Source organism: Caretta caretta, chromosome 8 (genome assembly GCF_965140235.1).
Source record: "Caretta caretta isolate rCarCar2 chromosome 8, rCarCar1.hap1, whole genome shotgun sequence".
NCBI classification, from domain to species: Eukaryota; Metazoa; Chordata; order Testudines; family Cheloniidae; genus Caretta; species Caretta caretta.
The window spans coordinates 22299942-22322935 of record NC_134213.1 but is presented as its reverse complement, the minus strand read 5'-3'; the positions used below and the strand labels follow the sequence as shown (position 1 = coordinate 22322935).

At 40.5% G+C, this 22994-nt stretch overlaps 1 protein-coding gene across 4 annotated transcripts in view; it reads left to right on the top strand.

Annotated features, from left to right (window-relative positions):
• The window catches only part of CSNK1A1 (casein kinase 1 alpha 1), a 54981-nt gene that overhangs the window by 13113 nt on the left and 18874 nt on the right, over positions 1–22994 (top strand). For 3 of the 4 annotated variants that reach the window (XM_048859621.2, XM_048859618.2, XM_048859619.2), the window contains exons 3-9: positions 7267–7393; positions 9306–9404; positions 11917–12000; positions 16020–16159; positions 19776–19854; positions 20878–20952; positions 22397–22503. In XM_048859621.2, coding sequence (XP_048715578.1) covers positions 7267–7393; positions 9306–9404; positions 11917–12000; positions 16020–16159; positions 19776–19854; positions 20878–20952; positions 22397–22503 — 711 coding nt within the window. The remainder of the gene's footprint in view (positions 1–7266; positions 7394–9305; positions 9405–11916; positions 12001–16019; positions 16160–19775; positions 19855–20877; positions 20953–22396; positions 22504–22994) is intronic. The other variant, XM_075131351.1, reaches the window with a different exon arrangement.

Here is a 22994-nt window from a genome sequence, read left to right as displayed (position 1 = left end):
GAAAATGAAGTTGTTGATTTGCAGTGTTTAGCAAAGCCAAACACTGAATATTTCAGATCTTCTTTACCAAACCTTTCAAATTAACTGGTTATGTGAATCAATAGGAATTATTTCTGCCTTCTTACAATTTAAGAAATGAAAGTGGTGGTGAAATACTACCGCATTTTCCAACATAAATTCCTTTTAGAAAGTTGTTGCAGAACTAGCTTTGCTTTAGACCAGGGAGACTAAATATTAAAAGCCTGTTAAGAACCCTTGATAAATACTGAAATCATTTATTTTAGAATCGGTTATGAGGACAGGGTTTCTTTCTGTGTTTTAAAAAATCCCCAAACAAAATCTGCCTCGTGTATTCTAGAATGCCTGCATATAACCCATAAAGGACATAATCCACCCAAAACATAGTTTGTTTTGGTGGGAGGGAGAATAGGTTGAGATTTTAGCAAAAATCTAAAACTGGACTGTAGTCTGGGTGAATGATCCTAGTCCACTTCTTGATAACTGTCTATTTAAAAACAAAATCTATGCCTTGTTAGAAAAAAATCCTACATCTTCCAACAATTCATGGACCTCACTGAGATATACCTGCACGTTTTGGATGGGGTCAGTTACCTTTTTATTTTTGATAGCAGGAATCGAGCATATTGCTTCCTTGCTTTGTATAATCCTTAATTTAACTTAAATAAAAACATGGCTGAAATTAGCATTCAGTTTCTACATTTGAGGTAAACCTAAGCACTTAGTGAAACATGTTTGGGCAGAAGCGAGGTGGAGCTGTCCTAGTGAATCATCTATTTGCTCATACAATGTATGAGGGTTGGATGGAGGGATTGAAATGCTTTTCGAAGCAACTTCTCTGGAAAGTCTGCCCAAACGCTTGATACCTCTAAATATACATCCCAAAACACACTGACCTCTTATTTCTTATGTTGAATTAAGCAGCTTTTTTAGTTCTAAACTAGTTCATCAGCTCCATTGTTAATGTGCTCATTTCCTGTGTTAAGTTTTAAATAATAGAAATGTGGGGTTGGAAGGGATCTTGAGAGGTCATCTAATACAGCCCTCCTGCGCTGAGTCAGGGCCAAGAACACCTATATCCGAGATGTTTTTAAATCACATCCCACCTTAGCATTGTTTTTCCTGGACTTGTCCCTCCCTACCCCCTAAAATTTGCTTTTGAATGAGAGGCAAGCATCAGGATGCAATGCCACAGTACCCCCCTACATTTACTATAATTACTGAACTATTAGAAGGTTTGTCACACCCCTTAAAAGTTGGACCCCCTCCCCAGGTTGAGATGATCGGTCCTAGACCATCTCTGATACGTTTGTCTAACCTGTGCTTAAAAACCTACAGTGATGAGATTTGTTTAAAAACACTTGGATTACAGGATGATGCATATATTTTCAGTATGCTTCACTGCTATTTGACATAAAAGGAATGTGGACTCTGAAATTGTGGGTGCTATTCCAGATTCTGAAGGGAATATTCACAAGTGGCTTCAGACCCTTCTGTCCTGACCTCTCCAGCCTGTTTGTGTCTAGTCTCTGCCCCCTTAGCTCCTCATCCCTCTGCATTCCAGTCAAGTTGTTCCCCCTTCTCCTTCTTAGGTCCCAGCAGGGGAAGTATGAGAAACTCAGTTCCCAATGCATGTTGTGACAGTGGCTCTTGCCAGGTGGAAGGAGCAATAGCAGGAAAGTCTGTTCTACCCCTGCAGCATGCCCATTAGAGAGAGAATCTTTGGAGAATGTAGCTGCCAAACCAGGTGCTGAGACTTTCAGAAGCTCATAACTTGGTCAAATTTCAGTTGCTTATAACTTTACCAAAATGTAACTGTTTGGGTTGAAAATGGTCTTACAATGGACAGTGTTGGGTAACCTTGTCTATTTTAGACTGTGCAGGTAACAATACTTATAATGCAAACAAAATATAGTACTTTTTGGAAGGGAAACTGGAACCTAAAAGCTTCTTACAGTGGTCTTGACTGTTTTATGTGTTCTGTCAAAGGCAAAAACTGACTCACTACTTCAAAAACTAGTAGATTAGCATCTATAGGGCATTGCATAACTACTGTATAGTGCTGGCTATGGTGTTGTCTGGGTTTCTTCTGGTCCTACTTTCTGTCCTGAAGTAGGTGAAAAAATTTGACATCAAGAACTCTACTTAAAGTTTAGAAAGTGGACCCGTCCAAGAGTTCCAGTAAAGAATTTAAGGTCTAATGCAGGGGTCGGCAACCTATGGCACGCGTGCCAATTTTTAATGGCACGCTGCTGCCTGCCAGGTCCCAGCTGCTGGCCCCACTCAGCCCGCTGCCGAACCCAGGCCAGCAGCTGGCTGAGCTGGGCTGGTGACCAGGATCCTGGCAGGAAGCAGCGTGCCATTAAAAATCCTGCCCGCCCCGGCCTGCTCTTCTCCGCCCCCCTGCGGGGGCAGGGTGAAGAAGCTTGGTTCTGCCGGCTGCAGGGCAGGCAAAGTCCCCCCCTCTTCCATTGGTGTGCTGGGTTCCTGCCCCTCCTCCTCTCCCTCCCTGCCGCTGATCAGCTGATGGCCCTTGTGAGGGAGAGGGAGAAGCAGAGCTGGGAGCCGCAGTGGCAGTGTGCTTGCTGCTCCGGGGAGGAGGTGGAGAAGAGGTGGCAACGTGGTCTTGGGGAAGGGGGGGTGGAATCAGGACATATCCCCTCCAGCCCCTGCCATGAGCTGCTCTGAGCAGAGGGCTGGGAGCACCCCCAGGACCCTAGCCCACACCCCCAGCCCTCTGCCCTGACCCCTAAGCACCCCGACCCCTGCCCTGACTCCTGCAGCCCCCACACATACCCAGCCCCTCCCACACCCCATGCCCTGACTCTTGCACCCTCCACATTCCCACCACCACCCCAAGCACCAAACGGGAGCTCCTGCAAACCTCCCCCCCCACACACACACACACACACACAAACACATTCCCACCTGCACCCCTAGCACCAAATGAGAGCTGCCCTGCTAAGCACTCCACACCCAACCCTCCTGCCCCAACCTTGAGCCCCCTCCCTCATTCTAGCTCATGGCCAGACCCTACACCCCAACCCCCAGCCTGCTCCTTTACCCCCAGCCCTGTGCTCAGTGCACTCCCACCCACAGCTCAGTGCAGAAAGAGAGGAAGAGAATGGGCTAGAACCAGGGAGAAGGTAGTACCCACTCTATGTAGGCAGGGCCAGGATCCCAGACCAGCAGCGGGCTGAGTGGGGCCGGCAGCCAGGACCCTGGCTGGCAGGAGCCGGCGGACGGAACCCCAGACTGGCAGCGGGCTGAGCCGCTCAGCCCACTGCCGGTCTGGGGTCCCAGCCCCGCTCAACCTGCTGCCGGTCTGGGGTTCCGTCCACCGGCTCCTGCCAGCCAGGGTCTTGGCTGCAGGCCCCACTCAGTCTGCTGCTGGCCTAGGGGAACCCCAGGTTGGCAGCGGGCTGAGCGGGCCAGCAGCATAAGATCTACATTTTAATTTAATTTTAAATGAAGCTTCTTAAACGTTTTGAAAACCTTGTTTACTTTACCTATGGCAATAGTTTAGTTATATAATATATAGACTTATAGAGAGAGAGACCTTCTAAAAAAACATTTAAAATGTATTACTGGCACGTGAAACCTTAAATTTAAGTGAATACATGAAGACTGCACACCACTTCTGAAAGGTTGCTGACCCCTGGTCTAATGGCTAATTGAGCTTTTTACTATATCTTCATAAGACCATCATGAATAACTGGTTCAGAAGCTTCTATGCCAAAGAACAGATGGACTCAGAGTGCCTGAAATTGTTGTACAACTAAAGGATTCTTTGAAAAGTAATTTCAAGTTTCATTATAAGACAAGATAGTTGGTCCCAAGCCAAACTGATCTCTCCTTCATGTCAGTCCAGTTGTTCACTGCTCAGGAGTGCCTTTGCTCTGCTTTAAACTTTATGGTGTAGATGTGTCTAGGTAACATGCCAAATTTGAGTGATTTGCCTAGGTAATATAGGTGGTTCATTACTATTAGGATGCCAGCTTGTATAGGCTCTTAGTGGTTGGCATACTCAGTAATTTCTACATTGAACCCAATAGCCTGTAGTTGATCTAGAGCTTACCTTCCATACATCCAGTATTGACGTAGACCTGTGTTCATTGTGAATCAACCACATCCTGTAGTAAAGTATTCCAGTGGCTAATTACTTCCATTATAACAAATTTGTGCCTTATATCACAACTCATTTTTTTTTTGTTGTAAAGTCAACGTCCAACCATTAGATTTCTTTATGAAGTCTCTAGACCAAGGGTTCTTAAACTTCATTTCACCACGACTCACTTCTGACAAAAATTGCTACATGACCCCAGGTCGGGGAACTGAAGCCGAAGCCTAGGCCCTGCTGCCCTGGGCAGGGGGGCCAGGACCAAAGCCAGAGCTCCACTGCTCTTGAGGGAGGGCAGGGGGTGTCAATGGCCAATCCCTTCAGCCCCAGGCAGGCGGCATGTAACTTGAAGCTACCCCCACACACACTCGGGGCTGGAGTGCTTGAACTTCAGCCCTGGGCCCCAGCAAGACTAATGCCAATCCTTGGCAACCCCATTAAAACGGGGTCTTGACCCACTTTGTGATCCCGACCCACAGTTTGAAAACTGCTGCTCTAGACTAAAGAGCCTCTTACATCTTCTCCCTGTGTATGTATTTTAAGAATGTGATCAGTTTGTCTTTCAACCTTCTGTTCCATAAACTATAAGTTACACTTCCAGCCTCACTGTATGGCATGTTTTTCTGATGTTGAATCATTCTTGTGGCTCCTGTCTAAGTCCTTTCAAAGTGTTGACACCTGCCTGGTAGTGGTCTCATCAGTGTCATATACAGTGCCTCCTTAATCCTCCTATTCATGTTGGCCCTCTTTAGCTGTAGCATCACACTGGTAGCCTGTATTCAGTTGGTTACCTACCACAACCCCTAAAGTCCTCTTCAGACTCTGCTTCCCAGGATATAGCCCCCAGCCTGTTAGCATGGCCTGAACTTGGTTCCTAGATGTAGGACCATGCATTTGGCTGTACTGAAACACATGATCTGGGTTGATGGAGTCAATATTGATGAGGACAGATCAATCTGTGATAACTTACTTTCCTAGAGTCCTCTCCTTAAGTGGGTATTTGCTACGGGAGTTGTACAGACATATGGTAGTTGGGGCTTAAGTCAGAACTTGATCTAGTACTCTGTTCACCTACCTTTATTTTGGGGGGTATTTATTACTAATGCTATGGCAAGGGCCATATTAGTCAGATCCCAGAAAAGTTAATCTTATTTTCTTCGCTTTGTATAACTGAAGTTTCCAGTGTCTGACTGTATGTCCATTGAAAGACCTAGGTACAGAGTTCCAGTAGTCAAGGCTGAAGGTCCCAAAAGTACGATTACTGTAGCTAGGTCCATCTTTGAGAAGATGAGGTGCAACCTCTGGCTAGTCAATGGCAGAGGGTTTTTGTCATGACCATTTTGTCAAGCAGTAATGAGCAAGGAGGACATATGTGCTGTAAACTGCTGAATCCTGATAAGAACTTTTTAAAGCATGTCCCTTTTCCTGACTTTCATCCAACCAATTATCTTGGTTAGGCAGAGGAATTATTTGGAGAGGTGCTATTTGAACTGGAGAGAAAGCAGTGGTGGTTGTCACTCCTTCTTTCCTCTCTTCCGTTCCCCTCAAAAAGATGTTATCCCTGATGGAAGGGAAGTATTAAGATTTGTGGGACTTCGCAGTTGAGCACTCTCAATGTAGATGAGCCCATTGCCATACTGAGCATTCTGAAGGGAAGAATTGGAATTATTTTTAAGTGCTCCCATCAACCACTATTATATCTGGTAGGATAATAGTATGCAATGGCGTGAAATACCATAGACACATTAGCAGGAATACTGTGGATGCGAAGAGATCTTCCCTTGGTGCTGAAAGGATAGATATGCTTTTTGTAAGTCGTTCCTTACTATTTCTCGATGTCCTTGCTCAGAATTGTGAGATTAGACACTCTGGTGGCTTGCAAGATCTGCCTGGTCCAGAGTAAAGTAATTTAGTATTCTATTTTAACAGTGCCTTTAGATATCTGCTTTTGGAATTTTAAACTCCTACTTTTAGTAAAATCTTAGTTTTGTCTTAAGTATAGCAAGGATCTCTCGCTAGATTTTCTATCAGCTTCTTCTACTAGAACAGAATGTATCTACTGGGTGCTCAAATGCTGGAAAGATGGCTGCCAATAAAAACCTGGATGAATGTGTAGTGAGGGAGTCTAACTTCCTTGCCCTGTTGTTATCTAGTGAAAAAAAGTCATAGCTTGAAAAAAACTGTACAACTCTCCTCTGGAAAGACTGCTTATATGTGAACTTTCTCTGGGGTGAAACTGGAAACAACAAGAAGCAACACCGGAAATGAGGTGATACCTTTGAAAGGTGCCAGTCCAAACATGGTTTGAACCTTACCGTTCATACAGCTACCTCTGCTTTGCTCTGTCATTTTTAATTTGGTACACTGGTATTTTTCAAATGTTCTTCTGTCAGAAAGTGGCAGACATCGAGTTGAAGACTAAGAGGGATGGGAGAGTTGCAGGTGGAAACTTGACACTCCTTTGTTTGAAGTGAAAATTGAAGGCACACCTTATTAAAATACAAACAAAACCTTTTTGCTCAATGTCCTATGAAAGTTGAGTGCTTTTCCAGAAAGTAGGGTGACTCAGTAAGTTGCTATAGAGCTTTCTGTTGCTGCTTGCTTTACAAAAAGGTATTCTATTTAATAATAATCAATAATAATAAAAAAATTAAACTATTCAGCTTGTAAAGGCCAACTGCCAGTGGGTTGTTTTTAGTCAGTGCTTTTGGTGGTTAATAAGAGAATGGGAGTTAACATCGTTAAAGGCCAGCATTTTGAATTGCTTTCTGGAAATCAATGGCAGGAAGAACAAAATGGGGCTGATCCAATTAAGACCTAAACAAAATGAATATTATAAAAGAAGTGCATCATTGCCACTAATCTACATCAAAGTAAATTACTGTCCCAAAAAAACTCCATATCTAATGGTAGCCAGGGCTTGCTTATAAATACTGAACATTTTGTAAAACAGTCTAGTTAATTGCATTTATGCATCAACAATATCAATTGTTATTTTGAAGTGGGAAAACATAGTACTACTTGGCATCTTCTAAAATTTAAATATTAACTGGCTACCTCACTGTTAAACTAACAATCTGTAGTATTATCTTAAACAGAATAACTTAAACATCTCTGTGTCATTGCAGGTGGTATGGTCAAGAGAAAGACTATAATGTTCTAGTTATGGATCTTCTGGGACCCAGCCTTGAAGACCTCTTCAACTTCTGTTCCCGCAGGTTCACAATGAAAACAGTACTTATGTTAGCAGACCAGGTATGTGAAACTTAAATTTGCGTTGTAAGGAAAATGAAGCAAATAATGTTCCTTTTAAGTATGTCAGAATGTGTGCAACCCGGTACTCTGTATACTCAAGTGACTATTTGACTCGCATAGAAGCAAAAAATAGGAACAGTGTTCGTGGCAGTTTTGTGGTATAGCAGAGCATAAGATTAGCATTGTAGAGAACTCAGAATGTAACACAAATATTAGTATTCTCATGCTAGTGTTAATGCTTTATAAAGTCATGCTCTTAATTTTATTTTACTTACATCACAGATGTCAAGTACTGGTAATGGTAAAAAGCAATCCTCAGCATTTTGGGTTAATTTGATTAAATGAAGCACTCCAATAGGCTTCAGCCAAGCATGTTGTTGGCAGGCTGTATATAGACTTCTCCGTCGAGCTCTGCCACTGCACGTCAGTGTGTACCTGTTACATCCTTGATATCCTGACTTCTAGTCTTCTCAAATTTGAATGGTTTTGGGATGTCTGCTGTCCTTTAGTGACAAACATGGGGATGCCAAACTTCTATCTCTTAATTCAAATCTCTAGAGTTGAGTTTACATATTTAGTGGTGAGTGCCTTAGAAATGCCTTATCTTCGCTTGCTTCTCTATTTAGGCGTGAAATATTCCATCATAGAATCTAGGGCTTGGTCTACACTTAAAAATTAGAACCATCTAGCTAAGTCACTCAGGGCTGTGAAAAATTTCATGCCCTGAGTGCCAGGGTTAGATGGACCTAAATATAGGTGAGTTTAAAACTTGTATTGAAAATTATCCAAGATTATCCAACTGATGTTAGTAGTAACTGTCACTTTGCCAAATGGTCATGAAATCCCAGGCTGTCAGCCAAGGAAGGGTAGAGCATTTCTGAGTGGAGATAGGTGTCAACTGTCCTTGTTCTCAGCTGCTTTTAGTCACTGATGCTCACTTCAGAGGGAGAACCACTCTTGGCTGCTGTGGTAGTAGCATCTTTAAATGTTGTAAAACAAAAGGTTATTCTCAAAGAATCAAAACCTGAGTATCTGTGGGACAATAGGAATGCCTTCAAACGCACTGCTGGATAGGAACTTTAGTACAGTAAGTTTAAAGGTGGCCACTGGGACAGAGTCCACTAGGATTGCTACTAGCTTAGAGAGATGCTACGGTATTGACACTTGTAATTCACTAAGGCCTGGTCTACGCTTAATCAATATAGCTTTCGCACTCGTGGGTGTGAAAAAATCCACATGCCTGAGCATCATAGCTATGCCAAACTAACCCTCTAGGGTAGGTGCATCCAGGTTGATGGAAGAACGCTTCCATTGACTTAGCTCCCATTGCTTGGGAGGTGGTCCGACAGTGACAGGAAAAACACCTTCCATTGCTATATGGGGTTATGCCAGCATAGTGATGGTGTTGTAGCTATACCACAATAGTCCCCATAATGTAGACCTTCCTAATGCTATAATATTATTGTCCAGCAAATTAAGATAACCAGAATAGCTAAAAGGCATATGTGGAGTAACCAACTGTTAATGAGTTAGTTCCTAGTCGGACAATATCAGGAAAAGATTCTAAAACAGTCCTGTAGTAAACAAAGTAACTTTAGTTAGTTTGGTTTTTTTAAATTCGTGAATAAATCAGTTGTGAAACAGTTGGAGGCTTTTACACTGAAGACCTGTAGTATTGGTCAAGTGATGACAGACCAGTGATTATTTTCATCAAACTGTTTGTCGCGTCACTTGACAAATCTATTTTGTGATTATTTGTTAAAATGTACTTGGTTAAATACTCAATTTATAATTAATTCATTAGTAAGGAAAATGAACTTGAACTAAACCACTGGACTTTTTTCTAATATCTTTGATCTTTAGCTTTCTCTTTCTAATGTTAAATTCTGATTATTTTTTTTCTTATTTACAGATGATCAGTAGAATTGAATATGTGCACACAAAGAATTTTATACACAGAGACATTAAACCAGATAACTTCCTAATGGGTATCGGGCGTCACTGTAATAAGGTTAGTCTAATGCTCTTTGCATGTAAGAACAAGGAGGGTAATGCCTCTAAGAATGGTACTGATAAACTTCAGATTTTGAAAAAAGCTATTCAGCTTGCGATAACTGTTTGTCATTGCTGAAACAGATATGCCAAAGAGACTAAATCAGTTTAATTCTTTGATGCCAGGTGGTGGGATTTCCTTACGTGTATTGCTAAATGCAGTAGCATGAACATGTGGGCCTTTGACCCACCCCACAAGGAGGATTTAATGACAGGATTGTTTTTAAACATAAAAATCTGAAGTGTAAACTAATTTGATTACCTAAACATTTTCTGTCCAACTATGGTGTTTCATTATTCAAAGTTAGTGAATATCCGAATAGCATAATTTTTTTCCGTAATGTTAAAATCAAGTCTTAACTCTTGGCTCCAGGACTGATATCTTGATGCAAAATGTATTTGCACCAGTGTAGGAGCTCCTGACCTACCTGTCACCAAGGTGTTAAAGTTTGCAATGATTGGTAATGAAACCTTCAATCTTCAGGATTATGCATACAAAAATAACTGTCAGCCTATATAGATGGTAGCATTGTTGACTTAAACTGTGTTTGTAACTGAATTTCTGCAAACCTTTCAAGTTGGAGAAGTACTAAAATGTAGATTAGTTGAATGCTTAAAGATCACACACCAAAACTGACCTTACTGGATCTTAAATACTTTAAGTTAAATTGGGAGGACTTCTAGTTGCTAACTTTAAACTTGGGGGGGTAGGGGGGTTAACTTAGCCAGACATGCATGCTTCCAGTTGGAAACTTTGCATAGAGAAATACTGTTTTCAGTGACTAGTTCTGTTGAGTGAAATGTTTCATTCTCAATTGTTTATGTTGAGCTCGGGCAGACAGGCAGCATTGGCAATGCAGTAAGCATGCTATTTAATAGAAATTTTTAACTTCAGGACAAACGTACATAATTAAGCTTTTTATTGGAAGCAAGATTCCCACTTATGTTCTTTATATGCTATCTGAGGATGTTTACTATCTTTGGGCACTATTAGCTATAAAATGTTTACCTTTGTTTGCCTGTATGAATGCCAACTTGAAGCCATTAACATTAGAAACAAAATTGGTTGCTAACATGAGAAACATCAGAGTTCTGTCTGAAGGGGTGCAGTGCACAATGAACATTTAGATTAACTGTTTTTGTTGGAAAATCTTTTTGTAACAGTCCAATTGAAAGGTAAAGTCTTCATGTAATCCTGTTGCTGTTAAACCTTGCTCATTCCCAAGTTTCATACTTTTACTCTATAGAGCTCTATTTTTCTCTGCTATAAAGCAGTCAGGTTCTTTAATTCTCTGGCAAGACCTGGCAATATAATTATAAAAAATTAAAATAGCTTGTTTTAATTTTTTTTTACTAGTTTCAGTCTCTGATTTCCAACTTCTTTCGTTTTTGGCCGTTTTCCCACACTTTTGCACAGTCATGCTGGGTTGGCATTGTAGCTCCTTGTTTTACCTTGATATGGAATAATGGCCTAGAAAATACTGCTGTGCTCGTTTTATTAGATGAGCATGTTAGTCACATCAGCTGAGTGGAAAACCTAAATTGTCTGCAGACCATGAATTTTTAGTCAATGCCACTTGCTATTTGTGTTAGGGAGCCACACAATGAAATAGTGGCAAACACTCTTTGTTGCGGGCATGAGTTTTATTAAATAGTCTTTGATGTAAGAATGTAAAATTGTTGCTTTACCTAAGCCAAATTGAAAAGGGACATTTTGTTTCAGTTTTGGACTAATGGCTGCTCCATTTTAGAAACATTTGCTTCCAGATATAATACACTGTTTTGTTCCTTTTCTTTGTAGCTAAGTGCAGCTACGTATTTAATAGTTTTGTACGTACTCCTTGAGGACATGCCAGTCACAAAAAGACTAGGGTACCATGGTAATCTTGTTCCAGTAGCTTCCTGTCAATTATAAACAATATATTTTTTTTAAATGTAGTCACAATTTAAATTTGTGATCAATTTTTAAATTATTCTCAATTTGATATTTGGGAGTAATTTGTTCCTACCTTAAAAGGTAAACTTTCAGCTCTGCTAGAAATTAGCCCTGCATGCTTATGAAAGTAAACTTTAAGGTGACTAAATGCCTTCTACCTCTTCCTTACTGAAGATTTACTTTTTCTTAATGTCTTTTGGGGAAGGGCAGTTTGTGGTACCAAAGAATGCTTTTTGTAAGCAAAGCTTCAATTTCCTTTTTTGATAGAGCCAAATGTCACCATTGCTATCCCTGTTTAAGGCAGTGCCATTATGGAGTGGCTCGTATTCAAAAATTATCTTGCCACATTTTTCAAAATTCTCTTTAAAAAAAAAAAATTAACTATTTTGGAAAACTACAGTGCTTGGTGGAAGAAGGATGGCATTTGGCTACCCTGTTCTTTCTCTAACGCCTCGGTGTTGCCTGTCTGCGCCGGCCATTGTTGCAATGTAAGCAATACTGTTTGATGCACTGCCACCCTCTATTGTTTGTTCAGTGTTTAGAATCTCCAGTGGGGAAGAGGAAAAGAAGCATGACTGTTAGTACTTCTCAGGACCCATCTTTCTCAGGATTAAACCAGGTCTGAAACTGTCTCCTATTCCAACCTCAACCCCAAATTCATGTGCTTTATTTATTTTTTTGTTTTGTTTTTTGTTTCTGGACAATGTAGACCTTGCAAAAGCACCTCTTATGTTGGCATTATTCAGACATACTTGGCAAACATGTAACATTTCTAAGATGTTTCCCTGTGGCACTTGTCTAAACTGTAAAGTGTTTTCTGTAAACTTAAATGTGAAATGGGTTATATGTACATGCCTCATAGTCAAATGCAGAAATTAGTTTTTAGTTTGGTATATAAAACTTTAGTGCAATTCGTTGCATGTCCTGATGTGTCTAGGTTACCCCTTCAAAGTGGTAGCAACGTAGCAGCCAGACTTGCTGCATAGGGCTGTACACATGCCCACTAAGCAGGGTGCATGCTGTGTATCTGAATGCATTCAGATATGGGGAAATCCTGTTGATCACCTCAGTCAGTCTCCCTTCCCATGCAGTTCTTGCTTGGTAAATCCATTTCAAATGGTGGTGTGAGGTCACTCATGACTTAAGACTGTGCTCATAAAATGAGGCTACCCTGATAAACCTGTCTCTTGGATAATCCCGTTGCCTGTTGCTTTCAAATCTTAAGTGTAGGGTTCCTTGCTGCTAGGAGAGAGGACATGGTTGGAAAGGGAAAGCAAGTCTTGTGCCTATTTCTAACCATGCAGTTGAAACTAAATGGAAATTGATCAGAAAGCAACTCCTGGGTTGGTAAGGCGTACTATTCTGGTATGTGGCTTGCGGAAGCAGTAGTCTTCACTGCTTGTAGTTGTTCTGTAGTACATATGCTGCACCTCACTGACAGATATTAGGAATCTAGTTCTGAAAACATGTCAGTCAAGGCAATCTTTATTCTACATCTGCAGCTGCCCTGCCCTTCTACCTCAAATCAAATCAAGGTGCTATTGAACTTGTTTCTATGATGGCTCTTCTGTTAGTGCTGACTGGCATCTGATGGAAGAGTCTGTCCCTGTTAAAATTGGGTCAGAGGGTGTTCTGAAGAGATCCCAGCCTCCTACACTGAGAGATACTCCTTTACTCCATTGAACCCATAGTAGTCTAGAAGGGAGGTGGCTGAACTTGCTGTCCCACTCCTGGAGACTAGGTTAAATTCCTGAGGGGGGGAAAAGTTAGTGGAATATAACAGATTCCAGTTACTTGATCAGTGTAAAACAGGACTATACATCACTGGATTAGGTCATTTTTAAATAATTGCTGTCTGTAAATTTTAAATATGAGTAGGGAACAACAGCCGTATCAGCCCAATATGCATTTAAGCAGGTCTATAAGAGTTGTAGCAGGAAGCATGGAGTATCACAAAATTCCTGCAACTAAGTGTGGGTTTTTTGTTTTGTTTTTGTTGTTGTTGTTTTTTTTTTTTGTTTTGCTTGTTCTTTTTTTAAGAAGCAGCAGCAGGTAGGCTTTAAAATGCCATGTGGAACAAAACTCCAGGAAAAAATACAGAATTTGCCTAAAGAACTATAAAGACTGTTGCTGTGTGTGGCTATACCTTTTATTGTGATCAATATCATGAGGCTGTGTTTCTTCCTGCACTTGCGATTAATGGCAGACCCCAAGGATTACAAAAGTGCCTGTCATATCAGCTGAGACTTTGAAGTATTTCCAGTACTTTGTAAATTCCTTGTGTAGTTTAAATGTTCTGACTAAGTGAATGTATGTAGTCACTGAGGAATAAAATACTTATTTTATTTGAGACATAAAATACTTGTATTTGTTGCTGGAAGGGGGCACTCTAACAAACAGCTTTTGTGATCAAAGCATCATATTGGTGGTTGTCATGTGATCACAAAGCTTTAAACTTTGAACAGTGGATGGGAGCCGTCTTTCTGTGTGGAGGCCAGCTATAAATTTACATCAGCACTTAGTTTTTCCTATGTCAAAGGTAGGTAGCACTTGTAGCATGCTAATACAAGTGTAACCTTACAGCATCTACTTTAGGACTTATTAAATTGTCCCAGTAGTTCTAAGAATTTGAGATTTCTGCTCAGCCTGTGGGGTGTTGTCTCTACCAGTAGTTGTGTTGTGTGCTTAAGAATAGAGATTTTTTTGAGACTGGCAGTGGCTTCATCTGGTGGAACATGAAATAACAGCAACCCAAATTACTGGAAGAAATTTCAGTAAGGCAAAGCTTTCCCTCAAGAGAAAAGGAAGAAAAAATTTCCATGCAGATTTGTGTGAAAGCAAGTTCTTAAGATCATGGTCTTAAATATAAAACAAGTATAAATTATGTCAGAATGTCCCCAAGTTGTTCAGCATTAAACATTACCCCTTATCCCTGCCAACTTAACGCATGTCTTCAGGCTGCTAAAGAGTACTCTGAATTTGATGATTGCTCTCCAGAAGAAACTATAGTTAACAAATCAGCCAGCCAGCCACCCTAGAGTGAAGCTTCTTCGCACAGTAGAATTGTTGATTTAATTTGTGTTACCACCCTAGATGTACCAAAGGCAGCCCTCTCTCCTTACACTAGGGTAAAACTATCCTTCAGTCTTTTCCTTCCCACTTGTTGAGTGAATTTAAGAGCCATGTCCTCTATCTTAGTTACCTGGAATAATCTTTTGAACTTAAGACCCTGAATGTGGTTCTCTTGCGAATTATATAGGAGTCGCAAAAGCCCCCTTAATAGCCTGACACTCAGCCACTTCAATCCTTTGTCATATGTATGGACTGAGACCCCAATCTTCTGTTGGCCTCTGGATCTAATCTATGGCAGTGGGGTGTCACATGTTATCAGGCTGAAACTTGAAGGTTCAGCTAAAAAATTATCTGAGTATCTTAAAGGAAAGAAAGGAACAGATTTAATTGTTCAGCACTGAGACAGAAGAGTAATATTCCAGATCTATAACTGAAAACACTTTTTTTACATACCTCAGTCTCATTCTTCGCTGCCAAATTCTGCCTGAAGTTTTGCCACAAAAAAATACAATAACTGTTACCACACTAACTGGAATCCAGTTAAACATACTTCCTATTTAAGTTTGATAGTTAGGGAGGTTTAGTTGACATGGGCTCTGTAGAAATAAATCTTAATCTGATCCTTTTACTAGGCTAGAGCTGCTTGGCTATGTGAATATAGTCAGCTGGATTTAATAAAAGCATCTCATGCTTCTGTGGTACTTAGCTTGCTGACTTCTAATCAGTAGCTTAAAAATATGGGTGTATGGCTGAAAGCAATATATCTCATTGCTATTGAAGTTGGCCTTTTATGCTATGCAAAATGATCTTTGACTATTAAAATGCACAAATGCTAGCACATCAAAACAATTGAAGGGTTTAAGTTGCTGAGCTGCCATTAAGTGAATATCTAAATGTATGTAGTGCAAAATTGCTTCAGATAAAAACATTTTTGCGATGCATATAGCCATACCATATTTTCATTTCCCTTCCTAACTAATAATCACATCACAGATCTTGAGTAAGGGCTTGCCTATACTGCCCCACAGTTTGCACTACAGGGGTGTGAATAGCCATGCGTGTCAGGGTGCTCTTCTGTGACGCCTCCGTGTGGCCACTGCTGACACCAACTAAAAGGTTCTTAGTGTGCATTAATGTAATCCTCTTCGAAGAGAACTACATGAATGCAAAGTAAGAACCTTTTAGTTCACACCCACAGCATCTGTACAAGGGAGTTACAGTGTGCACTGTCCACTCCCCTATAGTCCAAACTGTAGGACAGTGTAGACATAACCTTAGTATAATACAGATTAGAACAGTAGTAAAGTATGTTTAAGACTAAACCTTTGAGTTGAGTAGCACAATCTAGTCCCTCCCACCTGGAAAAGGAAAGGCTTAAAAAAACTGAATATTAAAACGTCGAGTTTGCTTGTTAGAGCAAGTAAGACTTACTGTAGTGTTACTTTGCTTCCTTTAAACTATTGCCTCTGGTTTAACTACAGACCTAATGAAACAAAGTACATATTGGGTGGGGTTTCCACATACTTGTATCTGGAAGAAATAACCTACTTTCATTTCTCTTTTAAGTTATTCCTTATTGACTTTGGTTTGGCCAAAAAGTACCGGGACAACAGGACAAGGCAACACATACCATACAGAGAAGACAAAAATCTCACTGGCACAGCTCGATATGCCAGTATCAATGCACATCTTGGCATTGAGCAGAGGTGAGTTCAAGGGGATTACTGCAGTGCTCCTGAAGGCTATGGCTGACCTCATTCATAAGACTCAGAAGTCTCTAAACTACTTTCGCTCAAATGTGTGAACACATCCCTTGGCAAATATTTACCTTTCTGCCTGCTTCTGCCAGAGTATGAAAGCTAATTAAGTGCTTTATTTTCTTCCTTGAAGAGTGAGTCTTGCAGGCTGAAGAGACACTTGTGCTGAATAAAATTTCAAAGCACAAATTTTTTTCATTGTGCTGGCATTTGTTGTTGTCACTTTGAAAGGTCTTGAAAGATCCACTTCCATAGCCCAGTTTTTTGTTTCAGTAATGGGAAAAACTCTTAACTGGCTTCAGGGGCCTTTTTATACTGACTTTCAGTGCTGGTATTTTTACTTTGTCTTCCCCCAGTCATTAATTGTTAGGTTATGAGGATCACGGTACCCCTGCTTTCCTCCTCTGTTCTAGTCTTTTGCATACTTGGCTGTGGTTCTAGTAGAATCCCTGTCCCTAGAAGGGTGAGAGCAAGCCACCTTCTCCAAAGCAAATATTGAAATTCATTAATCAAAAGGGTGGATTCGCACCACCTCGAGCCAGAGTGCATCACTTGCTCTGTGTGCGTGAGCTCCACTCCTCCAGAAATCAAGTGGAGAGAGTGCTCACTCCTCTAACTGTTCAGAAGAACACACAGAATTCAGACAGTGTTTACTACTAAAAGAATGAAACAAATCTTGCTTAAACGATGTAAAAAAAATACTTCACTCCTGTTATAACAGACATCAAATCTCTTTTGATCCCTCGCTTAAATTTCAGTGTTAAAACCTCTATTTAAATTTTTTAAAATCTTTTTCCCTCAGATTATCGCAGTTTGCTTTTTACCTCCACCCACAACAAAGTACATTTTACCTGCTCCTGCTGTTATTTCAGTGGGTCCTGCGGGATCCCAGTCCTGCTGCAGGACTTAGTTTAGAGCCATAATAGGTCATATCCTGAAGTAGTTAGCCTTTCCTGAATTTTTGCTCCCTGTGGTCTGTTGTCAGAGCTTGAACGTTATTAAAACATAGCTTGAGCAGCTATTTTTATCTCATCAGTTGTAACAAAACTTATAACTGACTATTCAGAGCATGTGGGAAGGGCTTAGTACCATAGACTTTAGGAAAGGTCCATATGTTTCCATATTGACCTCCTTCCTCTATGGCTTTTTTTTGTGTAGCAGTGGTCATGAATAGCAATTTAAATATGGTGGTTCTTCTCAGACAATTTTCTAACATCTTAGACATGTGGGGCAAATAGAGAATGTGGGCATTAGAACTTCTGATGTGAACACATGCTCTTAACGCAGGTTTTGATACATTGCATCCCAAGTAGATTTGGATAAGCCAGGATCTGAAGGTAGAGGCAGTAATCATAAAAAGGACTATGCATTCTTTGCGGCTATTTTTAGTAGTTTGTCTGGCAGCTCTCCCATCCTCTATTTTGGTATTTGGAATTCTAGTTTAATGGTAAACTTTCTTTTACCCCTCTCTAAGAATTACTAAAACATTCAGACTAAGCCAGTAGTGAGGTCACTAAGTGATCCTCTGCTGTAAATCATGTGAAGGTGGAGGAGACCTGAAACTTGACAGCAGAACCCTTCATCAGTTACAGTACTAAATTGAGACTACTGCAGGGTTTGCTCTGTCAAGTGTAGTGACAGCTGTTACTGAAGTAACATAAATACCTAGTATAACAGAAGGTGATATCATCTCATCCTTTACAAGCCAGATATCCTGGAGTCCACTTACATGCGTTTGGATTCTAATGAAGCCTTTATTAGGAAATGTCAGTACAAGACTGTCAATTCCAGGCTTCATACTGTACTGCTATGGCATTGAAAAATCCATTTAAAACAAATTACAGAGAAGGTGCATGCTGCCCCCTCACTGCCTGGGCTCAGAGAAAACTCCCCCAGAGTCCTACTGCCACCACCCCCATATAAGCTCTTAAGCACATCATGTCTATGCATGAGGTCACTGGGCTTTGCTAGTGCTTATTTTAAAATGGAAAAAACAAATGATTTCAGAACCAGCACATTTTGCACACTGTGGTCTAGGAAACTGCACAGACTGACTGCTGTCACCCTCATTTTTTTCCATCCTACCTTGTAAGTACATTCACGGAGTATTCTCTCAGGTAGTAAGCTCTGCAGGGCAGGGTTGTCTTACATGCACATGTGGATTCTTTTGGAATCTACTTATGTAGATGCTCCTTCACTACAGTCTCATTAAATAAATCCCCCCTCCCCCCCCAAAAAAAAGCTTTCTCTCATCTCCCCTCTCCCTTTAACCCCTAGTGGGCGGAAGGAGGGAACCCATTTCCATCTAGCTTACCTGCAGAATAACAGCCTGGCAGGAGGTGTGTTTGATGAACTGGGGTTTGTGGGTAGACACACAACTAGTTGGTTCAGACTATGTTAAATAGGCAGCATCAGCAGGCTGGCATATAGAAGGGCAGAGGCCTTCCCTGCCATTGCAGAGAGGACATTGCCAAGAAGGAAGACTGGTGGAGTAGATACCTCCTCACTGCAGTGGATTGCACCTGTCTTTAAATACTCTCACAGAAGAATGATTCAGGAAAATGTTATCTGTGGAGCATGTTTGGTGTGATACGGTCTGAGGCGGCTTACTGGTGCTGGAGCATGTCTAGTGGAAACAATGTTTCAGCAGCAGGCTCTTAATACAGTCTGCAAATAGCACTGGAGCTTCCTCTTACATTTTTTTCCCCCTTTTTTGATGGTTTAAAAGTGTGTTTTAAATATAGGAGTCACATCTGCTCCCTGTCTAAATATGGTGATATAACTGAACATCAGAATCTACAGTAAGCCCCATAATAAAAGCAGAGTTCAAGGAAAAACTGTTTTAAGTAGGTCAAAGATGTAAATAAGGAAGACTATAGAAGTCTCTTAAAATAGCACTAATTCAAATCAGTTTCCTGCCCGAGTTACTTAAGGTGTGTGTACACTCCAGAGACTATACTGGCATAGCTCTGTTGGAAAGGAGTATTAGGGATTTTGTCCCCACATGACCATAATTAGGTCGATGGAAGCATTCTTCTGTTGACATCACTGGCTGTTATGTCGTCATAGCTACGTCAGTCTCGTGTGGATTTTACAGACTCCTGATTTAGGTTTGTTGACCTGAATATCAAGTGTTGACTGGGCCTTAAAAGGAGTTAATGCATCTGTGGTTATCAAATTTTTCACTTTGGCTTTCTGGAGTTCCATGGGAACAAATTTTCATAGATGTGCAGCTGTTTAGTCACAACTGCAACTAATGTCAATAGGAGCTGAATGGGAAAGTCGCTTTCCTTGCTTTGAAAAACTACGTAACATTGGAGCCTTCAGACTGATTGTTACATGTTTTCCCTAAATTTCAGTATCTCTAAAATGACTTGTAGAGAAACATAGCTTAATCCCAGATTTTTCTCCGTTTTGCTCATTGATTCCTTGTGTCATTGTTAGAAATAGTTTGAACAAACATGAGACTGTTTCTAGTTTAAGGATTCTTATGAACACTAAATGGTGCAATCTTAATGTTCTGATAACATTTGCAGTTTTTAAGATTGTCTTTTTTTCTCTACAGTCGTCGAGATGATATGGAGTCTCTAGGCTATGTATTGATGTATTTTAACAGAACCAGCCTGCCTTGGCAAGGATTAAAGGTAGGCCATGCAGTCTGCAGTCTTACTGTAGACTCTAAACATGTAAGAGCTGGTAATGGATGCTCTTGACTACTAGCCTGCATAAAATGATCTGTGCAGTTCTAACTCAGAGCTCTTTTCCAAGTTTAGTTTTACTGGATGTGACAGGAGAAGGCCTCTGCTTTTTCTCATGCAGTATGCAAAATGTGTGTATTGTTTCACTTTTTAAATTTATGCTAAACAGTGGCTTACATCAGCCTTGCAAAAGTACTCTTCCTATCCAAGGCTGAGGTCATTTTGGAAAGGGAGACCTAGATATAAAAGATTATTTTAATAGTCTCAGTAACTATGTAGGATATGAAAGTATAACTTTAAAAAGAGAATTTAAGTCTCGTTTGTGGGTTAGCTGAATGGCTATCTTAATTGAAACATACGCAAAGCTTAACTCAGGTGTGCATTTGCATTACCCTATGTCAGAACATGAGGTCATCATGTAAAAGCATGGTGAATTTGTGATTTGAATAGTGTAGACTTATTCTTTACTGTATTTTAGTTTTCTTTCCCATATGGGAATTGTGCTGTTCAGGGGGCGTTATAGCTGCACAACCAGTAAGTTTTTAAACAGGCAATCTGATGGTAAAATGCTAGAACTTTCCAGCTGCAATCTAATGTAATGGTTTCTCACTAAAAAGTAGAGGCAGCAGTTGAATGGAGTTCAGAAATTGGAATTAATGGAACTTTTGCAAATGGATATTCAAGTAGGGTCTGAGTGGACAAAAGCAGCAGCTAGAAAGACACGAGTTGTGCCATGTGATGGAAGCCTTAGACTGCAATAAATGGTATTAAACTGTGTCCAAATCTTAATACCAGATTGACCTTCATTCCCTGTGCAATAAGTATGTGGGACTTGGAGATTTCACATAAAAAAAACTTCTGGTTGACAAAGGGCTTTCCCTGTCAGTTTGATTTTTATTTTTTGCTACTGTCCTTGTTAATCCAGTGTTGCACAACATCTTTTTATATTGTGACCCACATGTTCCACAGGCTGCAACAAAGAAGCAAAAGTATGAAAAGATTAGTGAAAAGAAGATGTCCACTCCTGTTGAGGTTTTGTGTAAGGTAAGAGTAAATGGAAATAATTTTATTTCACCGCATGACATCATTCCTTAGAGACTCAAAGGACATGTCCAGTGCGTTGGACACACGGTCAAAGCACTTTAAATAAACTGCATTCTCTATTCACTTGAATTCTCCTGCTAGCCATTGCTACTTGAACAGCAGGTGCAGCTGGCAATCTAACAAGATCCTTAATTTGCAAATATAAATAAGGCAGGCATAGCCTCGGTTTGGGGGGTCTGAACAATATAAATCTTCACTTTTGCCAATTCTTCTTGCTCTCACCATGTAAACACTCAGTCAGGTTTATCTGGGTTGAGTGTCGTCCAAATTCTTCTCAAAGTATTTCATTGAGATACAAATAGAATACTTGCATCACGGGAAAGATTGGATGAGATGAAGCTACAGAGGTCTCTCATCCAGTGCTGTGAGGGAACACTCAGCAGCCTGTGTTTCCTAATAGTCTCCTATACCTGTTGAGTAGAAGAAGCAATAGAATGGACCCCTGTGGAATCCCACTTGAGAGGCCTGACTGCAGAAAAACAATTATCCAATACTGTCATCTGGGATTTCAAAGGACCAACTCACTGTACCCTCTCCAGGGCTGCAGATGTCAGCACCTCATGGCATCAAAAGCAAAGGCATAGATGCCTGCTTTTTACCCATTTCCAGGGTAAGGTTATGTTGTTGGTTAGGTGTCCTCCAAGAGTCCCTTGGGTCTAACTCTGCAATCCTGCAAATCACCGTATAGTGAATGTTGGAAAAGTAGTTCTACTTCCTACAGATGACAAATTTTACAAGTATCTGCCACTGAATTCTCCCTCCTCTTGCTTTTTTTCTTACAACACTAAAGCATTAGTTTATGCAAATAACTATTTTATTATTAAGAATAGGGCGTTTAAGCAGCACTTATTATGCAGAAATTCACATTATGATGCCAGTTCTCAAAGTAGACTTTTTCATGATTAGGTCCCAAGGAGCATTAAGCAGTAGCTTCTGTTACTTAGAATACCCCCAAAATAGCCTGTACAAGTAACTGAGTTTTCTGAAGAACTGTAACCACTTCTGTTGGGGCAAAGGATTTTTAAGAACTAAGCATAACTAGAATAAAAGGGGAAAGGTATAAAAGAATAAAGCATTTGGTATATTTTCAGTTTTAATTAAATGCTGCTGTTTGTATATATCTTTATTTTTACGTTGCATACATCATATTAAGGTCCTGTGAATTAAGACAGGAAAAGGAATATATTCTTGGGTGTCTAGTGATCTGATGAGCATCCTGAGCAAAATGGGGCCAAAACAGAGACTTAAGTTATTGCCTTCTCCTAAGACCCAAATCCATTTTTAAACTCTGCCTTTAAACATTGGCTATGGCTTTTTGATTTCTGAATCCTTACAAATGGCTCCTCATTGCGGGTCATAGTTTGACTAATGCTGTTGCTTACAGGGATTTCCTGCAGAATTTGCCATGTACCTGAACTACTGTCGTGGCCTTCGCTTTGAAGAGGCACCGGATTACATGTATCTGAGGCAATTATTCCGTATTCTTTTCAGGTCAGTCTAAAAATATAGCATAATTTAGAAATCTAATCGGATCAGCATTCAAATGAACAATAACTGCTTCATGAATCTTCTTTAGAGATTTTTTTTTCTTTTTAAATTCCTGGAATGGGGAAACTTCTAAGTTTACTTCAAGAAATCATTTAAAATTAGAAACAGCATGCAAACTACAACTTTAGAAAACCAGGAAATGTGGCACAATATGAAACTGGCTGTGAAGGAAGAGGATCTTTTCTATTTGATCTGTTCCGCCCTGGCGATGACGTAGATCAGTGACTTTGATTCCTCTTCATCCTCAACCCCCAAAATGGCTGAAATTGTCCAACATCCCACCATCTCCAGCAACTCTCAGTGGCAAGAGGATTATGGGATTTGGATCACGAGAAGAAGCGATGGGAAGCTTTTGGGTGCGGTGAGGATTGGGGCTACATATAGATCTGCTGGTGGTGTCCTGGAAGTTTATTTGAGGGAATGGTGTTTTAAAA